This window comes from Hemiscyllium ocellatum, chromosome 28 (genome assembly GCF_020745735.1).
Source record: "Hemiscyllium ocellatum isolate sHemOce1 chromosome 28, sHemOce1.pat.X.cur, whole genome shotgun sequence".
NCBI lineage: Eukaryota > Metazoa > Chordata > Chondrichthyes > Orectolobiformes > Hemiscylliidae > Hemiscyllium > Hemiscyllium ocellatum.
Window position 1 is genome coordinate 19,156,938 of NC_083428.1, and position 21,521 is coordinate 19,178,458.

General features: G+C 40.6%; 1 protein-coding gene across 3 annotated transcripts in view; it reads right to left on the bottom strand.

Annotated features, from left to right (window-relative positions):
• LOC132828855 (rho GTPase-activating protein 45-like) overlaps nucleotides 1–21,521 on the bottom strand; it is a 176,139-nt gene that overhangs the window by 39,998 nt on the left and 114,620 nt on the right. For all 3 annotated transcript variants that reach the window (XM_060846020.1, XM_060846019.1, XM_060846017.1), the window contains exons 4-10: nucleotides 16,993–17,077; nucleotides 14,265–14,337; nucleotides 9,966–10,041; nucleotides 7,521–7,658; nucleotides 6,113–6,177; nucleotides 5,010–5,120; nucleotides 2,001–2,081 (exon numbers count right to left, since the gene is read on the bottom strand). In XM_060846020.1, coding sequence (XP_060702003.1) covers nucleotides 2,001–2,081; nucleotides 5,010–5,120; nucleotides 6,113–6,177; nucleotides 7,521–7,658; nucleotides 9,966–10,041; nucleotides 14,265–14,337; nucleotides 16,993–17,077 — 629 coding nt within the window. The remainder of the gene's footprint in view (nucleotides 1–2,000; nucleotides 2,082–5,009; nucleotides 5,121–6,112; nucleotides 6,178–7,520; nucleotides 7,659–9,965; nucleotides 10,042–14,264; nucleotides 14,338–16,992; nucleotides 17,078–21,521) is intronic.

Here is a 21,521-nt window from a genome sequence, read left to right on the forward strand (position 1 = left end):
CCTCATGATTTTATAAGCCTCCATAAAAAGCTCACCCCACAACCTCCTACACTTACTGAGAAAGGTCCCAGTCTATTTTTCTCACTCAAATCTTCAATTCCTGGCAACATCCAAGTGAATCTTGTCTGCACTCTCTCCAGTTTAATAATATCCTTTCTGTAACAGGACAACCAGAACTGCACACAGTGCTCCAGGAGGGGCCTCACCAACATCCTGTAGAATGTCAACATGACATCCCACCCCCTATATTCAAAGGCCTGAGCAATGAAGGAAGTATGCTAAATGCCTTCTTAACCACGCTGTCTACCTGTGACACAAATTTCAAAGAATTATGTGGAGGTCTCTCTGTTCTACAACATCCCCCAGGGCCCTTCCATAAGTCCTATCCTTGCTTGTCTTAACAAAATGCAATACCTTGCATTTATCCAAATTAAACTCCATCTGCCACTCCTTGGCCTATTAACCCAAAAGATCTCTTTGTAAGCATAGATAACCTAATTTATTGTCCACTATGCCACCAATTTTCATGTCATTTGCAAACTTTACTAATCATGCCTCCTATATGCTCATCCAAATCATTTACATAAATTACAAACAAACGTGGACCCAGCATTGATTCCTGTGGCATACCACTGGTCACAGGCCTCCTGCCAGAAAAACAACCCTCCACCATGACCCTCTGTCTCCTACCGTCAAGTCAATTTTGTATCCAATTAGCAAGCTCATCTTGAATCCCATCAGACCTCACTTTACTAATCAGCTTACCATGCAAAACCTTATCAAAGGCTCCACTAAAGTCCAAGTAAACAATGTCCATCACTCTGTCCTCAATCGTTTTGGTTATTTCCTCAAAAAACTCAATCAAGTTTGCGAGAAATAATTTCCCTTGCAAAAAACCATACAGACTATCCCAAATCATTCCTTACCTCTCCAAGTGCATGTAAATTCTATCTTTCAGAATCACCTCTAACAAACTACCCACCACTGATGTCAGACTCACAGTCTATCACTCCCAGGCTTTTCCTGACAGCCTTTTGTAAATAAAGGCACAACATTAACCACCTCCCAATGGCTCACCCATAGTTGTAGATGATACAAATATTTCTGCCAGGGGCTCTGCAATTTCCTCACTAACTTTCCATAATGTCCTGGGATACACTTGATCAGGTTCTGGAAATGTATCCACTTTAGGTTTTTGTAAAACCTCCAACACTTCCTCATCTGTAATGTGAACTGTTTTCAAATCATCAATAAGTATTTGCCAGAGTTCCTTAGCCTCCATTTCTTTCTCCACCGTAAAAACTAATACAAACTATACATTTAATATCTCTCTGATTTCCTGAGGTTCAACACAAAGTCGACTCCATTGATCTTAAAGCTGCCCTACTTCTCTCTAGTTGATAAGATGAAGCAGCTACAAAGTTAAAAATGAGTTAAGGCTAAACTAACAAAACTAAAAAGAGAGTGCTGGAGAAACCTCACAGGTCTGGCACATTTGTGGAGTCAGACACAGTTTTGCGTCTGGTATGACTCATTTCCAGAACTGGGAACGTTAGAAAAGTGTAGAACAGAAAACACATTTGCAAGGCAGTGTCTGCATTGTACTTCTACACTAGAGGGGCATTCAAATCTTCGCAAACAAGAGATGTAACAGTTAGTAAAGCATTTTGTTAGTTTACATCATTCATTAAAAAAAACTTTCTAAAATGAAATGCATTTGAGATCGAGCCATTAAGAATAAACTGAAAGCACAGGAAATCTACGTTTGGCTGTCAATTAAAAAATTATCAATATTGGAGGATGGGGATTTCATTTTCAATCATCAGTGATTCACTCCGAGCTCAAATGCATAATATCTGGGAAAAACGGGCTCAAACGCAGTAGACTGTAGGATGACTACAATGACGGGGAGATAAAAATATCCCCGCCAATTAAAGTGTACAACCGTGTGTCAAAATGAAGAAAATTTGGAGGACAAGTAATTCAGTTGTTTTTCGTACCAGCTTTCTCTGTGCCCGGTGCCATTGTTCTTTAATTTCTTTTCTGCGCTTTTCATGATCCAGCCTTCTTCCAGCTAACGGCTACATCAAAAAAAAAGACAATTTCACAAATTCAGCATGAATACCTTTTGAGAGTATAATCAATAGAATGTCATTGAGCTGAACTCCCAAGAAAGTAGGAACCCAGAGGATCATCAGGTTGAGTGGATAGACCTCAGACTTGCCAGGATTGTAGCTGACTCTTCTCTCCTGCCATTTACTTTGGGATGGAGATCAGCAGCTGGAGTCGATGGTTGGAAATGGAACCAGTCGAGGAACTGGATGACGGGTGAGGGGACAACACAATTGAAGATGATGAAGAGAGTCTGCGGAAATCTGGGGCTGGAGAGCCCTCCTATTCTTCCACAAGGAAGATTTTGAAAATAGGGCTCTTGTAGCCTGCTCAGCTCTCTTCTGGGTCCAGTGCTACTTGGCTTCTGTTGTTTATGACAAAACCCAAACTAGGTATCAAATGCAGATATGAGATATAAAGAGCACTGGGGTCTGAATGACACCATTAGTCCATTGCATTCTAACAAGATGTCTGCCTATCTCAGGCACAGTTTTTAATAATAATGTGAGTGACACAACACTGGGAACAGTTAAAAGCCGAGAGAACTGCAAATGCCGTCAATCAGAAGCAAAAGCAGAAATTGCTGGAAAAGCTCAGTAGGTCTGGCAGCATCTGTGGAGAGAAATCAGAGTTAACATTTCAGGCCGAGTTACCCTTCCCCAGAATTGGGAGCGTGTTGCTCACTGCTGAGGTGTGAACCCCGTTCTTGTCTGGTATGAACGGTACAAGGTTGTTGACATTTTGGGTTTGGTCTGAGCTAAGGGATCCAAAATCAGAAATTCATTTCTAACAGTAAGTTGTGAAATACACTTACAACTGGGCTTCAAATGTAATAAGTGAATGAATTTGGATTCTTAAATAATGACTAGTTAGAAGTTGTCAAAGACTGATGAATACTGGGAACAAAGAAAGCCACTAATGTCAAGTCAAACACCCCTTCAATAAGAGGTCCTTTGCAAAAATTCAGATTGAAGACTATTAGATGAATTTCTGCTGTGCCTCCTGAATTACTGCCAGAAACTCCTGCCATTGCTGCTAGGCTCCCACTCTAATCAATTGCTCCATCGTTCCTTTGTAGTTGCTTTTACTCAATTGTAATATCATTACATTCGACTCCAGATTCTCCATCTCAAACTGCAAGGTGAACTATATACTCACTCGTGTATTAGCAAGAATGATTAAATATTACAAAATCTTCCACAACTAACAATGCAAATAAGTTAGTTCTCAGGTGAAGACTCCTTTGAAGAAAGGATTCCTTTGCTCCAGATGTTGGATCCAGAACCAAAGAGATGGATTTCTGGCAAATTGGGAAACAGCAGAAAGGGCAGACACCTCTGGCCTGAACCAATCAGTCAGCAGGTGCTCAAACCTCATCACTAACATGTCCCATTGCAAAGCTCTTCATAGAACATGCAGCTGGGGAAGAGCAAGCTGGTCATGCAACACTGGTTTTGGTGATGTTTACAATCCTACTTTTGCTGACACATTGTAAACTGTTTTCATACATTTCCGCATAGACTGGATGAGGAAACACCTGCTGAAAAGTGCTACCTGGATGCAAGATGAAAACATAATGGGCTTACAAAGAATGTAACTCTGAACCTCTCACAGGCACAGCCACTGCTTGACATTCCATGATGTCCCCCATGACCTCCTTTCATCTTTTCCACATCCTCTTTTCCATCTACTCTTTTCTCATACCTTTCCCCATTACCCCATCTCTCATCTCACTGCACTCTTTTTGTCCACTTTCTAATTCCTACACAAGATGTACAGCGCTGAAACATGTCATTCAGCCCAATTACTTAATGCTGTTGCTTATTCATCACTTGAATCTCTTCCAGTCTTTTCTCATCTTAACCAAATATTTTCTCCTCCCTTATGTGCTTGTCTTGTTTCCCCTTAAAAGTAACTATATATTATTCACTTCAACCACCTCCTGTGGTAGCAAACTCCATATTCTTTATTTCTTTGTATTAAGAAGTAGTTTCTTCTGAATTTCCTGTTGGATTTCTTGGTGATTATCCTATATTGGTGGCCTGTAGATACAGTCTTTCCCACAAGAAGGGACATTCGCTTTTAAACCCTTCTAGTTAGATCACCCTTCTACTTCCTTCTGTGAAGACAGAAGAGTCCGAGCCTGTCAATTCTTTCTAGATATGTCCAGTGCATGCATTTCTGGTATCATACTTTTAAACCTGTTCTCGCCCTCTCCAGTGGCTCGCTGTCTCTCATTTTTATGTTACGGCAATCAGAACTGCATGAAATATTAAAGTGAGACGTTGGCTCAGATTTAGTATCATCGCCTTAATTTTCAATTCAATTTCTTTTGCAATGAATTCTAATGCTGGATTTGCTATCTGCATTGGTTTTGCTAACCTGTGACATAACATTTAATGATTAATGCATATTCAGAGATTCCTTTGCTCCTCTAATCTATCAAAAACTTTCATCTTCCAAGGGATAACTGACCTCCCATATTTATTAGATTGTAATCTAATCATCAAATAAATCTCACTTGGTTTGAACGTCACTTCCTAATTAACAATTTTGCAGATTAGGCAAATAACATCCTCCTGTAATTTGTTGCAAATCACCTTTATAAGGACTTCCTTCCCTCTGTGCTCCCAAGTGCTTGCATCTAAATATTCTGCACCATTTAACCCAATCATGACTTGGTCTTAATTTTTTGTGTGCAACGCCACAGGAGATGAACTTGAATGAAATAAATGTTTACCTCAAATTCTTAAGAACAAGATGTATTCAGCATGCAAAATGTTTTAAAAAGATAAATAGTCTCTAATTTCCTCCAAGAAACACCATTCGTTTGACTGCCATGCAATAATAAATCTATTGTAATTTCTGGATTCTTGTTCTGGAGTGTATCTGGTTACCTGGAGGAAGGTTTGGTTCTGGAGGACGTTAACTCCTTGTATCATGCTTTGTCCGAAATCCAGGTCCTGTTCCAGAGCCAGCGAGTAAATTGACAGAAAAGGCACATGATACTAAACAAACAAAGCATTGATGTTAAAATATAAGTCACTCAAAGAGGACACAGAGTGAAGCAACATATTGTAATGTATGTTACATAAAGTGTTCTAGTGTACAATCAATTGAAAGCTATGGCTATAACACCGACTGGACTCCTTGTATCTTATGTTTAAAATTGGCACAATATGGGATAATCTTATATCCCTTTTTGCTTCTTTTAGTTTCACTGCTTTTAGTACAAGAGTGAAGTACTGATCAGATTAGTTCAGTTAATTCCCTTAAATTGCTACAGTCTGTGTTGTAGGTGGAAAGGAAGTTCTAGGACAAAGGAATCACCAAACATTTCCAAGACATGGTGAGGTGCAACTTGGAAACAACACCAATCCCCTCCATGTGCCTACTGTCCTCGGAACTTCAAGTTGTAGAGATCATAGGTTTGAAAGGTCTTAAAGATACCTTGGCAAGTTGTTGTGATGCATCTTACTGATGGTACACACTGTAGAAAAGATACAGCAGCGGAGGAGGGAGTGAATGTTGAAGGTGATGGATGGGGTGCCAATCAAATGGGCTGCTTTGTCCTGAACAACATTGAGCGTCACATGTTGTTGAAGTTGCATTCACCCCAAGTAAATGGAGAGTATTCCTCCAAACTCCTGACCTGTGCCTTGTGGAGGATGGAAAAGCTGTGGGGAGCCAGGAAGTGAGCTACTTGCCACAAAATTCCCAACGTCTAACCTGCTTGTGTTCACAGTATTTGCAATTCTCTCCAAATGGATTATCTCAGAAGTACAAGTCTCAACATAAAACACTGAACTGGGGTATGAAGTGACCGTTTGTAGAGAGAGAGCATAATGAGACTTGTACACTACCTACATGTCATCACGTACTGCTGCTGTGGGAGAACAAATCCAGAAGTAAACTGAATTTTAATTAGCTTCTTTAGTGATCTTTAAAATTTAACAGTAAGTACTGTCCAAGCTCTATTCATTCATGTCCATTTTCTTACCTCTTGAGTAATAGTGTGTCTACAGGTATGGATCAGTTTTGTCAGCCCTTTGGCAAAGTCCATCTCTGTGGAAAAAATACAAAATACTCCTGTCATAAACAAGAAGAGTGTAACCACATAGCACTGTTCATATACATTTTCTTTCACTTTATATCAATGATGTTTCTTACTGAATTCATTCACTGTTAAATACTATTCACACAAATAACTGGAGGACACAATGACAAGAGATTTATCAGGTATCTATTGCAGACATTTGCCTGTAACAATCAGTTGAGACTTGTTTGCTCTCCTTCAGTTGACTAGATTGAAATAATATTAAAAATCACACAACACCAGGTTATAGTCCAACAGGTTTAATTGGAAGCACTAGCCTTGGGAGTGCTGCCCCTTCATCAGCACAACCATCTGATGAAGGAGCAGCGCTCCGAAAGCTAGTGCTTCCAATTCAACCTGTTGGACTATAACCTGTTGTGCGATTTTTAACTTTGTACACCCCAGCCTAACACCAGCATCTCCAAATCTTAAAATAATATAATTCTTCTGTGGTTTCTACCTCAACCCATCTGCTACTGAAACACTCATCCACACCAATGTATCTTCATGCACATCTACTCCAATGTTCTGCTTTCTCCCCACTCCTTTCTTCCAGCCACGTAAACAAGCAGCTCAAGAAACACTCTACTTCCCAAGCTCTATTCAAAATCAGTTCTTGTCAGCCTTTCACACCCATCACACTGCCTCCTGGTTTATCAACGGCGAAAATATTACATTCTCCCCTTTGCACTTAAATCCCTTAGCAGCTTTGCTTCCTTACATTTCTGTTACTAAATGATGTATTAATGCAACCTTCCTGTCACTAATTCTCTGGTGTTCTGGCCTCTTGTGCAGCCCTCCCTCATTTCTTCCCACCATTAGCAGTAAAGTGACCTAAGCCAAAAGATCTTGGAAGCGCTTACTCAATTCCTTCAATGTCTATCACTACCTTTAATAGATATAAATTCCAACTCAACTGACTATGTTTTTGGTCATGTTCAGTCCTAGTATCTTTTCCTTGGTTTGACTTGGTGACACATGCTTCTATCTTTAAGGTGCGACAGAAATGAAAGCATTGGAAGGAATTAGAATCTCTCTCCACAGTGAGGGCTTCTCTACAATCCAGTATATTGGTTGCTCTAATTCATAACTTATGTTTGATCTCCACTCGCCACTAAATCCAATTGTTTGGTCACCACTAGGTATTGACCAAGTTTGCAAGTGAACTGGTAACTATTTTGATACAAGTGACCAAAAACATCTTGGAATCTGGACTTGTCAAACAGAAAGCAACACCCACAGGATGATGTGTCCGCATTGTACTACTTCTCTTAGCCAGAATGTAACAATGACAAATGCAACAGTCCCTCACCCAAAGCTGTTCTTTTCTCCAGGTAGCTGATCAGATCTTTCATGTACTTGGAAACGGTTTTGGCATATTGCAAAGCAGCTTCAACACCCCCCTCAGACCTTTGAAGTATTATATCCACTTCTTCTGCAGAAAGACAGCCTAGAATCAGAAATAAACAGAAAGAAGAGGAAGAAAAAAAAGACATATTTTACTTAGAGTGTTCCACATAAAAGATTCATTTTCAAATGGGTTTCATGTGAATTGCAAGGATTCTTTGCTTTCTTAAAAGATTACAGCCGCTTTCACAATTGTCACTGCCCAGGGAATACTCAGTTTCTAGGTGAATTGAAGAGAACAAGGAATGGAGACTTTATGTACCAGGTCTCCCCTCCAACAATTCACTCCCAGAATTTCAATGGACAAGGCTTGGCCTGTGTAGGAAGTTGAAGTGGACAGCTCTCTTATTAACATTCAGATGAGCTGAGCTGAGGATGAATTCCCTATGGCCTGCCTCAGTTTGCTGTTTGTCCGAACAGGCAAAGTGAAGACCTCAAGGAAAAAGGCTCTGCTGCTGAACTGGGAGCCACAGATTTTACAGGAAATGTTAGTGTGTGGTAAATTTAACCAGGAATCATCAGAGATTGTCGTAGTGTCCTGGCTACTGCCTTCCAGAAAGATCCAAAGCCAGTGGGCAAATGTGTGGCTTGGAGTCCAACAGCATAAACTCTTAGCACAGCTTTGTGATCCCAGTGAAAATGTGAAGCAACAGCCAAGTGTGTGTATGGCCATGGGAGGGGAAAAAAAAGCTTAGTTGCAGCTCTAGATGTCCAGGGCAGCACACCAGCAAATAATAGGGGCTGAAACTAAATCTCTTATTCATTTCCGAATGTCCATCACAGAACTGCCTCACGCAAGTTCTTAGTACTGATTTCATGCAACAGTTTTGTTTGATAAGAATCTATTGCGAGGATGGAAATCCATTTTCTGAACAGTTGGTTTCAACGTCTGTGTACACTTCATCAACTGTCTCAATCAGTTGGCTTGACTGCACCCTGCACAGTAATGACAATGTTTAACCACAATATTTCAACTACATGATGCATTGATGTAACACCTTGAATATGGAATAATACCCCACATGACAATTCATTGGTTTGAATTGAGCCAAGAAAGGAGATGTAGGACATGTGACCAAGGGTTTTTTTTTGAACAGGTAGGTTTTAAGGCAGCATCTTAAAAGGAGAGAGAGGAGAATCAGAGGGCTTTTGGGAGGGAATTACAGAACTGAGGATGTGGATAGTTTGAGGCATTTCGAGGAGTGAAGGAAATGATGGTCAAGAAATCAGAGTGGAACGAATACAGATTTCTTTGCAGATTAGAAAGGTCGATGATAGATCTAGAATTACAGCGATAGCACAGAGGAATTACAACACGAGTATGGAAATTTTAATATTGAGGCCCCAGAATACCGATAACATTCTAGTGAATCTCATTGCATCCTCATATGGTCAACATCTAATTTTTAAAGTTGCAATATGCAGAATGAGTACTACAGGAGGGTCTATAAAGGGCTCTGTAGGGTTGAAGCACGTGCTTCACTCCTTTCTAATCTGGCTCGCCTGTTAGAAAGACAAAAATCCAAACTGCAAGCTTGATTTTTGTTTCCACTTAATAACCACATTTTAGTGACTGTGTACACAGACCCCAAAACCTCGTTTGAACTTCTACTGCTTCCAGTGATAAAAATGGAAGATCAGCAAAGGCAGCATTGGAATAGTCAAGTCAGAAGGTAATAAAGATAACAATGAGAGTTTCAGGAACAGATGGACTCAAGCCGAGGTGAAAACAGGCAAGATGTTGTATTGTTGGTACGCAGAATGCAGAGATTGGGATCCACAAAGATGTTAAAAGTTGGAAAAAGTGAATTCTGCCTGAACCAGTGACCAATAATGGATTTGGCACTAAAAGGAAATGAGATTGTCATGGGGCACAGTGATCCGAATGCTTAATTGGAGGAGATTACTGCTCATCCATGTTAGACAAGCAACCTGACACCACGGAGAGGTCAAAAGAGCTGGTAGTGTGTAGAACTCAGTGTACATGTGGAACTTGATAAGTTTGTTTTCAGATGACGTGTGGAGTTAGTGGGGTAGCCCTGGTGGAGTAGTACTTATACTTTGATTCATTGGGCATTTAGGTAATAAGGTGTAATACGTTTGTTTTAAAAAGCTGTGGGGATTTGGCTTCTGGACAGGGAAAGGATCAGGAAGGGAAAGGTAGAAACTGGTGTTTGTTCCCCAAACTGCAGAGAGTCATAATAAGACCCTTGTAAATCTGTGAAAGTCTTTACTGCCTCATTCAATATGGTTATTAGTCTGTTACACATGCATCATTTGTTACTTCATGCTTTCAAAAAAATTCTGTGTTTAGTCCATGCTGGCTAAAAGCCACAGAAGTACATTTTACCTGAATCACTGAACTCATCCTTCACTTGTACCATATCGCCTTGGACAGCAATTCCACCACAGAGATTCTCCATTGACTGAAAACACACAAAAGGAAATTAGACAGGTGCTTGGATGAATGAAGTGAACGTTCAGATCAAATACTCAGATATACCTCCACCTCATCATCTTAGAACAACCATCTTCTGCGAATTATGGATGAGCGAGTTGTGAGGCCTGACCTTTCAATCAGTTATGATATTCACTACACAAAATATAAAACATTCCAGAATGTGATTTAGCCCAGTACTTCGTTCAGGTTCTCCATGAATTCTAATTTACTTATCTAAGTAAAACTGCATTACTGCGAAAACATTAAAAATGTTGCATCTCCCTAGAAGAAACTAATAGAATTTCAATTTTGCTTTCTTTGCAAGTCAACATTCTTGAATACTGACACAGAGCAACTATTTGCCTTCATAACGAATAGCGATACTTAAGCAACGCACATCTGATTTTCTTGTAACACTACTGCGCAAAGAAGATCTATAAAAATATAAATTACCCAGAAGTAATGCAGCAGATGAGCACTGTGTCCAGCTGAAATGGAACAACATGTTGCTATTACAAGCAACTTAAGTTATAAAATCCTTAGCTCCTTGAATCAGTCTTTTGTTGGTGGTGATGCAAGATCTTTCATGCTTCTATTTTCAGTTCCAAGTTAATTTAGTTTGAATTCAAAGTTTCATATTTATTTGAACCTCAAACTGCCCAAACAAGTCTCTTCTAATGAAAGTTCCCAACAATCTGTGTATTATCTGCTATCTCAGAGACATTGATTGAGCTGTTGCATTTTCCATCATTCTCAGATTTCCAGGATTTGCAGTTTTCCTTCTTGTAACACGAGATAAAGCTGGTTGTGTTCGGAGTTTAGTTTGGGTACACACACCCACAGGTATGCAGAGATACATGCACAGTGTTGAGATAGACTTACTCGGACCACAGTCAGAGAACGAACGAATGACATGTGCGCACACACACACACACTATCAGGCAACTGCCTGTGTGGAGTTTGGGTTTCCTCTGGGTGCTCCATGTTCCTCCCACAGTCCAAAGATGTGCAGGTTAGGTTAATTGGCCATGCTAAATTGCCCGTAGTATCAGGTGCATTCGTCAGAGTGAAGGTATGGAAATGGGTCTGGGTGGTTGTTCTTCAGAGGGTCAGTGTGGACTTGTTGGGCTGAAGGGCCTGTTTCCACATTGTAGGGATCTAACCTATACCTAGGCTAAGAAGCAATCAGATATTAATGATCACTTATTATGTTTTGAGCATGTATCTTGTGTCTTGCAGAACATATGTCATTTTCCTCTCCCGCTGTTTCGTTCACCTGTCTTGATGGACTCTACAGAACTATGAGATTATACTTTTATAGCTGTTGGCAATGATCATCCTGTAGTGCAGTTTTGGGAGGCTGGTTCAGTTGGAATATCAGTTGAAGATGGCAAAACAAACAAAAACAAAAAAGTATACTGGAACCAAAAAAGCCTTTCATAAAGAAGAATACAGCCAATTTTTCACCGTGACAAAAAAAGCATTTGAATTTTTGGTACAATAGATAGGGCTATTTTCCTCCTGCTGGATGTATATAATACAGTGCTTACAAGATGGTTAAGAACAACATTAATACCAACAGAAAAACGACAGGAGGCATTTCAAACTTTTCATGCAACAAGTACATTCTCTATCCTAATTACATACCTCAACACACATTCAATCAGGTACAGATCAATATGCAGTAAACATATCTGTATCTGTCACGGACAACACCTTGTGAATTCCAAATTTCCTCACCTTAGGGAGCAGCAGGAGGGATCATCTTGAGGTAAAAGAATCTCTTTGTATCTGAGCTACCCAAGTCTTTGACAGTGATCACAGTCTTGGAGGAATTCGCTGATCACAGCGAGGGTTCAAATTAACGTCAGTCTCCGAATTAAGGTAGATGAGATGACAACAAAAGAGAAGCCACCTCCTCCTAAACCTTATCCAGTAACAATACAATGTGCGAGTCTGCAATCATCCTCTGTCCCTACAGAACACAAGTGATACTTGCAGGAGTTGCATCGTCGCAAAAAAACACTAAATAAAGCAGCAAGGGTGTTACCATCTTTGTAATTACTTTCAATGCTTGGAGAACATTTTGACCAAAGCAGACTGTTGCTGACTTGATGTTACTGTAGCTTGAAGACTGTAAAAGGACACCCTGTGCCTGAACTGTAAGTCCAGCAATGGAATTACATTATTTCCTCAGCCAAATATGATGGCTTACTAATGGCACTATTAATTTCTTAAAACAAAAAGGTTATTTGATTTCATTTCAAACTTATTGGAAATATTCAGACTCTTTGGAAATAACACACCCAACTCCAAAATGTCAGGAAAATCTAGTAAAATGAGAAGATATGTTCGGCAGGGCTGGACAACAATTGGTGTGATGGGATCATGTTGTCACTGTTAGACTGCCTCAATTCACAGGATACTGGCATCAGTGCGATGTCTTTCAGAAACATACATGTCAAACCCATCCTATTTCTTAGGTGTCAACCATGTGACACTGTCTTTCAGGCTTGTAGGCAGGAAACAGAACTCTGCCAACATCTCAGTTCACCAACTGTAGCTGAAAAAGTGTTTTCAGTGGTGCCTCCATCTCACCTCTTAAGAATAAGGCCAGTTCTGAGAATTGACAATAATTCACCCGTATTACATAACTGCTCGTTCAAGTGAGGAAGCTTGTTCCCCAGTGACAGTTTGCTGCATTTCATCTTGTGCTCCTGTCCATAAGAACAGGTGAAATAGGGAGCAATGGAAGCAACAGGCCATTCAGCCCATCTAGCCTGCTTTGTCAATCTATACAATCAGCATTGATCTAATTGAAGTTGTACCTCCACTTTCCAGCTTGCTGCCCCTGCAGGCTCACCCCTAATAAACCTCGACTCCCTTGTTAAATTGAACCAATCAGAGCAGGGAACCCACTGCAGGAGCCATGTAAGTGCAGCCCAGTATTCCCACATCTCAGACACCATACACAGTTAAAACTAGTTATATTTCAGCACTAAATCCAAATGGCTCATTTACAGGCATGTGTCATTTTAAAGGTAACAGAATCAATTTGATATCTTCAGCTGGTCCATAATTCGTGCTTCTGAAAGCCCTTTACACTGTAAATTGAAAATTCACATGTCCAGTGATGACAGTGCTAATCTTGTAAAACAAGAGATTGCATTTGTGCAGCATCTTTAACATAGCAAAAGCATCCCAAGAAGCTTCATAGAGGCATAAACACCAAAAACAGAAGTTAAACAGTGGTACAATGTGGGAGGCAGACGATAAAAGGTTCAGATAAAGAGGTTGATTTTAAGAATGGGCTTAAAAGAAAAAGGGAGAGTTAAGGACAACAGCAAATTACAAAGAATGGGCTTATTGGATGAAAGCACAATTAACAAATAGAGGGGGTGTTTCAGAGACCAGCCATAGAGGGTAGAATGGAAATAGGGATAAGGAGGCCATTAAGAGGCATGCCATCTTATAAAGTGAATGTTCAGCTGTAAATGATATAGAATTGTTCTTTTTAATCATAACTCTGAACAGAAACGTCCTCCAACACTTAAGACTGGTTGTTATCTTGGGTGGTTAACAGGATTTACATCGAGGTTACATAAACATTTGAAAGGAATCCTGCAGTGGTGAACAGGCCATAGGTTCAATATGGCCGTTGCAATTGAATTGGGACCTAATTTAATTTCCAACCCAAAGACTTGCTTGACAATAATTAACTGTACAAAGCAAGATAAAATCGAATTTTGTCCCCGAAGTGTTTAACTAAAATATTAAAAGGTAAACCATTTTGTAGTAGAATGGATTTAGTTGGTGGAACATGACCTCATGTCAACCCAGACTTTCCCAGATAAACCTGGTTGTTATTTAATTGCTTCATGGACATTGAAAAATTGTGCACAGAGACATTAGGAAGTCACTGAGCTCGAAAACTAAAGGCAATGCATTAGGAATAAATCCCTTTAATGTGCAACATCTGGAAACAAAACCTTAGGAGTTAAAAACCTTTGACTGACACTCAGTGCCATCTTTGGAGAGGTCATTTACAATTCTGGTGATTCAAAACTCTTCAGCAGAAATAATGGCCAGAATTTACAAAGTTTGACCAGAAATTAATCAACAAAGATCAGACAAACAACCTTTCATAAGTGGTTAGTGCACACAGGCAAAGAGATCTTTGCAGCACATTGACTCATTCCATGAACTCACCCTGCATTTATCTGTTGGTGGTAATGATAACAGAGTAGTGCTGTCCACCTCTCCCATCAGGAATTCAGAGACACTACCAAAGAGGAAACAGTGATTAAAGCAACCAATAAACTCAAACTCCACATTTTTATTTACATCATTTAAAAAAAAGTCCTCCTACACAGTTAGATTCACTTCCCTTCAGCAATGCTCCAGCCAGAAGATCAACTGGACGTTTACTCCTAGATCCACAAATGCTCCTAATAACCTGATTAGCAGGATATCCACAAGAACCACTTGGGTAGACTCACTCTCTGAACCTTTTCTCCCTGCAGTGTGGGACATGCCTTTCACTGAGCACCTTCTCCATTCACCACCACCACCCCCGCCCCTCCGCCTCCATCCCCCCAGAAAAGGTGGGTATCTCTCTTCAGTGGGAACTCAAAAACCAATATTTCACCATCATGTTGTAGAGATTTTCAGCGTCAGTGTTAAAACATATCACTATCTTCAATGCTAAGACTGCAAGCAAGTAAGCAGGTGAGTACACTACTTACTACAGCAGACACACACAACAGTAATAATATGACAAAGACTACTCTCATTGTTCAAATTGTCCACAGGCTAACACTTCACTGGTGACCTATCCAAACCAAGATGGTCAGATCTGTTCTTCAGTCTGTACTGAGTTAAGTGGTCTTCTGGATGAACAAAGGGTATGATAGTGGCTTCAGCATTTCTTGGATATGAAAGGGGTGAGAAAACCTTCAAAGGTTTCCACTCTCTGGGGTGAGAGAGACACTATGCAATAATGTAAAGTGGGCAATACAGTATCGATAGCCTCTTCTGCCCATTTTTAATTAATTGACACATCTTCCACAGTTAACATTGTAAAGAATGAATGGCATTCAAGTGCTATATAGTGGCCTCTATTGGAATTGTTTGGGTATGGCCAATAAGCAGGGACAGAAATAGCAACGATGTTTCACACGTTGCTCAAGATGATGCATTAAATCTCTAAAATTGCCTCCATGGCCTATTATTTTATTGCCGTTAATTAAATTCCAATCATTTACAACATTCTCCTCATTTACATTTTGAAAGGTAACTCACAGCAAAAGAGTCACAAAGTCCAAGATGGAGCAAACTGATGTCTAAATAAATCACCTTTCTCTATGTGTATTACACATGCACTACAAAGGTAAAGTCACTGTAGTTTTACTGTCTCTCATTAGAGAGAGGTGCCTGGTGGTGGTTTAACCTGAGGTTCACCATACCTCAAGCAAGGGGAGGAGATTGAGAAGGAGAGTCCTTCATGGTAAATCCAAACTACAAGAATTGAACCCATCTATTGACATCTGCATCACAAACCAGAGAACTGAGCTAAACTAGTATGGCCTCCCTCTGTGCTCAAAATCCTGTGGGCCTGATTTTAAAGATTAAGTTTTCAAACTAGTTAAAATTGGACTTTAGAACTCTATCAGATCATTTCAATGTTTCAGCAAAAATATAAAAGCTGTAATTGATTTGAGGAGGGCCAATGGGTTGAAACCAAGCACGGCAATTTTTGATAACTCCTGTTAAGTCAAGCCATATCTGAATATAAACAGAGCACTATTATTATTTTCAAGTACAAAGTCTGGACAACACAACCTGTGCACCCCAGGGTTTGTAACATATTCCACATTCACAGAAAAATTACAGAAAGAAACATTCACAATATCATGTAGACTTACAACTTCCAGAAGCAAAAATCAAAAACCTGCATTTTAAATGTTTTGTTTCTTTTTAATAAAAACAAGGAATGTACTCACGTTATCTTTCTTTTCATTCTGATTGGTCACTGCTAGGCCCATGGCCAGTAACATCATCGACTCAGCATAGACCAATGAGAATGCAAAAGCAAAAGCAGAAATAAAACAAGAAATAGGATGTGGGTTCTCAACAGTATTCCACAAAGGTATACAACACAGAAAGAGACCATTCAGCCAAAATATTCTATGGTACACACAAGCTTCCCCCCCGCCCCCCAGTTTACCTCAATAACCTTGGTTGAATACCCTTCCACATCTTTCTTGGTTATGTACTTACCTGGGTTTCCCTTAACAACATCTATGCTATTCACCTCAACAGCTGGTAGCAAGCACCTTATTCAAATCAAAAGGCTAAAAAAGGAGAATATGTGATGCAACTGCTGGTCATGTGTGCACTTTCCACAGCTCATCCCATACCTTGAAACACACAAAGCTCAATCTGTCTCCCAGATCACCCTCCTGCCACTGTCTTCCCTCTTACTCTGCCCCTCTACTTCACCTTCAAGTTTCTGGTAATCAGGATTTGGCTAATGGCAAGAACACAAGTTGTCCTAAATACATCAATGGGGTTCATTAGTCAATCCACAATAATTTAGTGACTACTTTTGAAAAACTAGGAGAAAGTGAGGACTGCAGATGCTGGAGGTCAGAGCTGAAAAATGGGTTGCTGGAAAACCGCAGCAGGTCAGGCAGCTAATGCCCGAAACGTCAATTCTCCTGTTCCTTAGATGCTGCCTGACCTGCTGCGCTTTTCCAGCAACACATTTTTCAGTTACTCTTGAAAAACATCAACATGATGGAGTCATGAGACAGTTGCACAATCTTGGGATTTAAGCAGTAAAGTCTTAAATTACCATAATATTTAATTCCACCTCTTTACAATCAGTTGTCTTGTTGAAACTTCCTTGACAGCTGCCAATCAACAATTTACTTACTTGCTGCTAAATGCCACTGCTATTGTCTCAATTGCCTTCTCAAATTCCTTCTTATCATTCTCATTGTTAGATTCATAATGGAAGCCTGTAGGAAGAAGAAGCACATGTTTTAATGGATATAGCTCCTTACTTAAAAGCAAGTTATATTGAAACAGGGATTGGCGCCAGTTTGGAATAGCAAGCCAACAGTCCGATGGAACAAGGGTGCAACACAATGCTCGTTTTCGATATTCATTACATTTCTAAATATCTACTTTTTAGATTAGATTAGATTCCCTACAATGTGGAAACAGGCTCTTTGGCCCAACAAGTCCACACCGACCGTCCGAAGAGTAACCCACCCAGACCCATTTCCCTCTTATAACACTACGGGCAATTTAGCATGGCCAATTCAGCTGCCCTGCACATCTTTGGACTGTGGGAGGAAAGTGGAGCACCTGGAGGAAACCCACGCAGACACGAGGAGAATGTGCAAACTTCACAGAGACAGTCACCTGAGGCTAGAATCAAACCTGGGACCCTGGTGCTATGAGGCAGCAGTGCTAACCACTGAGCCACCGTGCTGCCTTGCTCCAAACATTTCTAGAATGATGAGGGGAGCTTTATTAATGGAAAATCAGCAAGAAATCTAAACTGTTGGGAAAGCCTCTGCTGGAGTTAGAATAGCAGATAATTATCCCTGGACCAGGCGTCAATCCAATTCAGGATAATGGCATCATCTTTCCTTCTCTCAAATCCCAAATTCAAAAGAGTGTCAACAGCTCAAATTCATTTGCCAAAAAGGGCTACCATCAGGCAGCAACACACCAACATGGCAACTGAACATCACTGTGGCTAACAGAGCAGCCAGCAGCTGGATCAGGGAATCATCGAAAGGGAATAACAAACAGGTCAGCTCTTCCATCAGTCTGTGGACTTGTTCAAAATTCCATCCATTAAACCTTGAAGGACTCCATGTGCTGAACATATACAATGTTGCGACTCAGCCTTACAATTTGTCTGCTGTAGGTTCTAAAAGTTGTAGATGCCAAAATCAGCCGTTTTGCTGGAATGTGTTTCCCTGTTTTTAAGTAAATGAATCCACAAAAGTTGTCTATTTGATTGATTATTGGACCATCACTATTAACATGACAGGGGTGGGGGAAGGGGAGGGGGGGGAGGGGGTTGCTGACTGAAAGAACCTGGTCAGCCTTGAGATGTCTTTTAATCAGCCTGATGGTTGAAGTAATTCAGTTGGGAGAGCATTAGAGCAAAATCATCAGGTCCCTGGCCCAATCCTGGGTTTCACCAGCGAATTCATTTCACAGGTTGATTAGAAAAATCATTTGGCTGATGATGTTGTGGGGGTTTGCAACCACGCCAGGTCCTCAGCAGAAACACTGCTGCACCTGGAACAGGGTCAGACATGCCTGTATTTTTGAGCCCACCTACGTTCATTTTGTATCTTGAATCAGTCCAAAATGAATCCAGTTTTTACTCCACTTTGAAACCAGTCCATCAGGGTAAAGCCTGGAAACCTTTTCTAAAGAATTCTTCCACATAGTTTGCCAGGTTTTCTCCAGATACACTTACAATGTTAAATGGAGTTTGTTTGCTCAGTTAATTGAAGGTGTGGCTTGTCACGTAGAGCCCATGAAGTGGGTTCAATTCCCATGCAGGTCGAGGTTACAGGGTTAGTGGTCATGTCACTGGACTAGCAGTCAAGAATCTCTTGGGTCGTGAGTTCAAATTCATCCCATGGCTTCAATAAAAATGCTGGGTTCGCTAAAGAAATCTGGAAACAAAGTTGCTTTTCGGGCAGCACGGTGGCTCAGTGGTTAGCATCGCTGCCTCACAGCGCCAGGGACCCAGGTTCAATTCCCACCTTGGGTGACTGCTTGTGTGGAGATTGCACGGGTCTGCACGGGTTTCGTCCAAGTGCTCCACTTTCCTCCCACAGATGTGCAAGACTCCAAAGATGTGCAAATCAAGTGAAATGGCCATGCTAAATTGCCCATAGTATCAGGTGCATTAGTCAAGGGTACATATGGGGTATGGGTCTGGATGAGTTACTCTTCGGAGGGTCGGTGTGGACTTGTTGGCCGAAGGGCCTGTTCCCATACTGTAGGGAATCTAACGTTTCAGTGGTTAGCATTGCTGTCTCACAGCGCCAGGGACCCAGATTCAATTCCATCCTTGCATGACTGTGTGAAGTTTGCACATTCTCCCCGTGTCAGCATGGTCTTCGGCCAGCTGCTCCCACAGTCTAAAGATATGTAGGTCAGGTGGATTGGCTATGCTAAATTGCCCCATACTGTCCAGGGATACATCTGAGATGGGTTGCTGAGCTTTGAAAGCCCTGCTCTCCACCACTGTAAAGTGAGCAGGGTACCCGTCTCCATGCCTGTGAGAAAACCCCAGGGCACCTTTGGACTCCAGACACAGGTTCCAATAAGGAAATTGAGCTCTAAATATTGGAGATGTCCAAACAGTTAGACTAACTATTGTCTACAGACAATATACACCACTGCTCAATTAGGATTGGTTGAAGCACCGCAATTATTCTTTGTTCCAAGTTATTTAAACAACAAGACAGTATGGAACAATGGCTCAAATAGCAACCACACCCTAGCATCCCCCAGGAGAGATGTTTATAAAACTTTACAGGATTAGCATTAATTTCCTGTTATTCACTCTTTCCCAACACAGTTTAATCATCATTTCCAAACATAAGCTAATATGAAGCCTTACTGACAATACAAGACAGATTAAAAACAGCAAATTTCATACCAGATTCAGAGTCCAACATTATGCTTATTGCCATTGCAATACGGTTACACAGGGAAACGTTTGAATGCAAGACAGAGAATGGCAAGGGCTAATACAAGCACATATCCAAGATATTTTCTATAAGCAATGCAATAATTTTGTATTTGTACGCTTTCTTTAATGTAGAAAAATAATTTTATAACAATTTTTCATTATAGGCAAAGTCAAAAGTCATACAACTCCAGGTTATAGCCCAACAGGTTTATTTAAAATCACAAGGTGTCCACCTCACCTGATGATGGAGCAGCACGCCAAAAGCTTGTGATTTTAAATAAGTCTGTTAGATTTTAATCTGGTGTTATGTGACTTCAACACCAGCATTGCCATATCATCATTATAGGCAGTATTAGCAAGAACAACAAAAATATTGGAGGAAAAGCATTTTAATTAGTGTGATAAGAAGGGGGAGAGAGAGCAAGACACAGACATTCACAGATACCCAGAGAGAGCCACAGAGACAGAGAGAGAGAGAGAGAGAGAGATAAAGAGAGAGACACAAATGGAGAGACAGACAGAAAGAGAGAGAGACAGCGACATAGACACAGACAGATAGAGACAGCAAACTGGAAAGATAGAGGGCTGAGGGAGAGGGTTTCAGAGCATGGGTCAGGACATCTGACTGTACTTGAATAAAGCAAAGGTAAAAGAATAGGGAAATGCAGAGGTGAAGGAATAGGGAAATGCACATGAGGGCAGAGTTGGAGAGCTCTGTGCAGAGCTTTAAAGCTGAAGAACATTGAGAATTGGAGGGGCAAGATCGAGGAAGAACCAAAATTGGAAGCGCAGATTATAAATTGGTTCCATGTTCTCCAACACCACCAAGGTTGGCCAGTAATACAGAGAAGATGTAAGACAGTGGGATGGATACTTTCTCTTATAATTTTGTGCAGAAAAACATGATTGCAGTGCAATGCCATTCCAGTTGTACTCAGTATCATGGCAGAACATCAAATATTAGACACTAATTCAATACAGCATTCTTGGAGAATTCTTAGTCCAGTATCAATTTATTGTTTACCCTCAACTTATTAATACGTAATCTTTCATACAATAATGTTAACTCAAGCAAATGTACATAAATGGATTGGGGTGCAGTAATTACAAATGGTAATTTTTTTAATAAGCATGTTGGAGAGATCCTGACAGTTTTCTTGAGAAATGCAGTTACCAGTGGGTGTATTACAAAGGAATCAAAGAGTCTTTGATTACAACGTCACTGAATGACACTGCCTTAATTCAAATGTGATGTTATGTTTATATCCAAGGGGATGACTATTGAGAAACAGAACAAATCACGATTAAGTAAAGCACTTACATGGTTTAAAAAATCCCTGAAATCTTGTCAGCCCGCCCTGCTGCAGCTTTAGTGGGGTTCAAGGGTCATGGCAACTTGCCCAGTTTTCCATTCTGTCTACTTACAGCTGAGCACAAAAAAAATGATCGCCCCCCCAGACAAACAGCAGATAGGATCCCCATTAAAATCAAACACCTCCTCAACATTTGATAGACTCTCGAACATAACTGTCAAGTTGTCAACTAACCTGAACTATTACAGCAAACATAAGCATCAATCCTGCAGTATGCTATTAAATTCACAACCTTTCATTCAATGGCATTTGAACTCTTGACCCAAGCGTATTGAAAGAGTCCCACGCCACCTGTAATCCGTGTGTGTCCTGCCCTGAGGTAAAAGGGACAGCTGCAAGGGTTGACTCGATTTG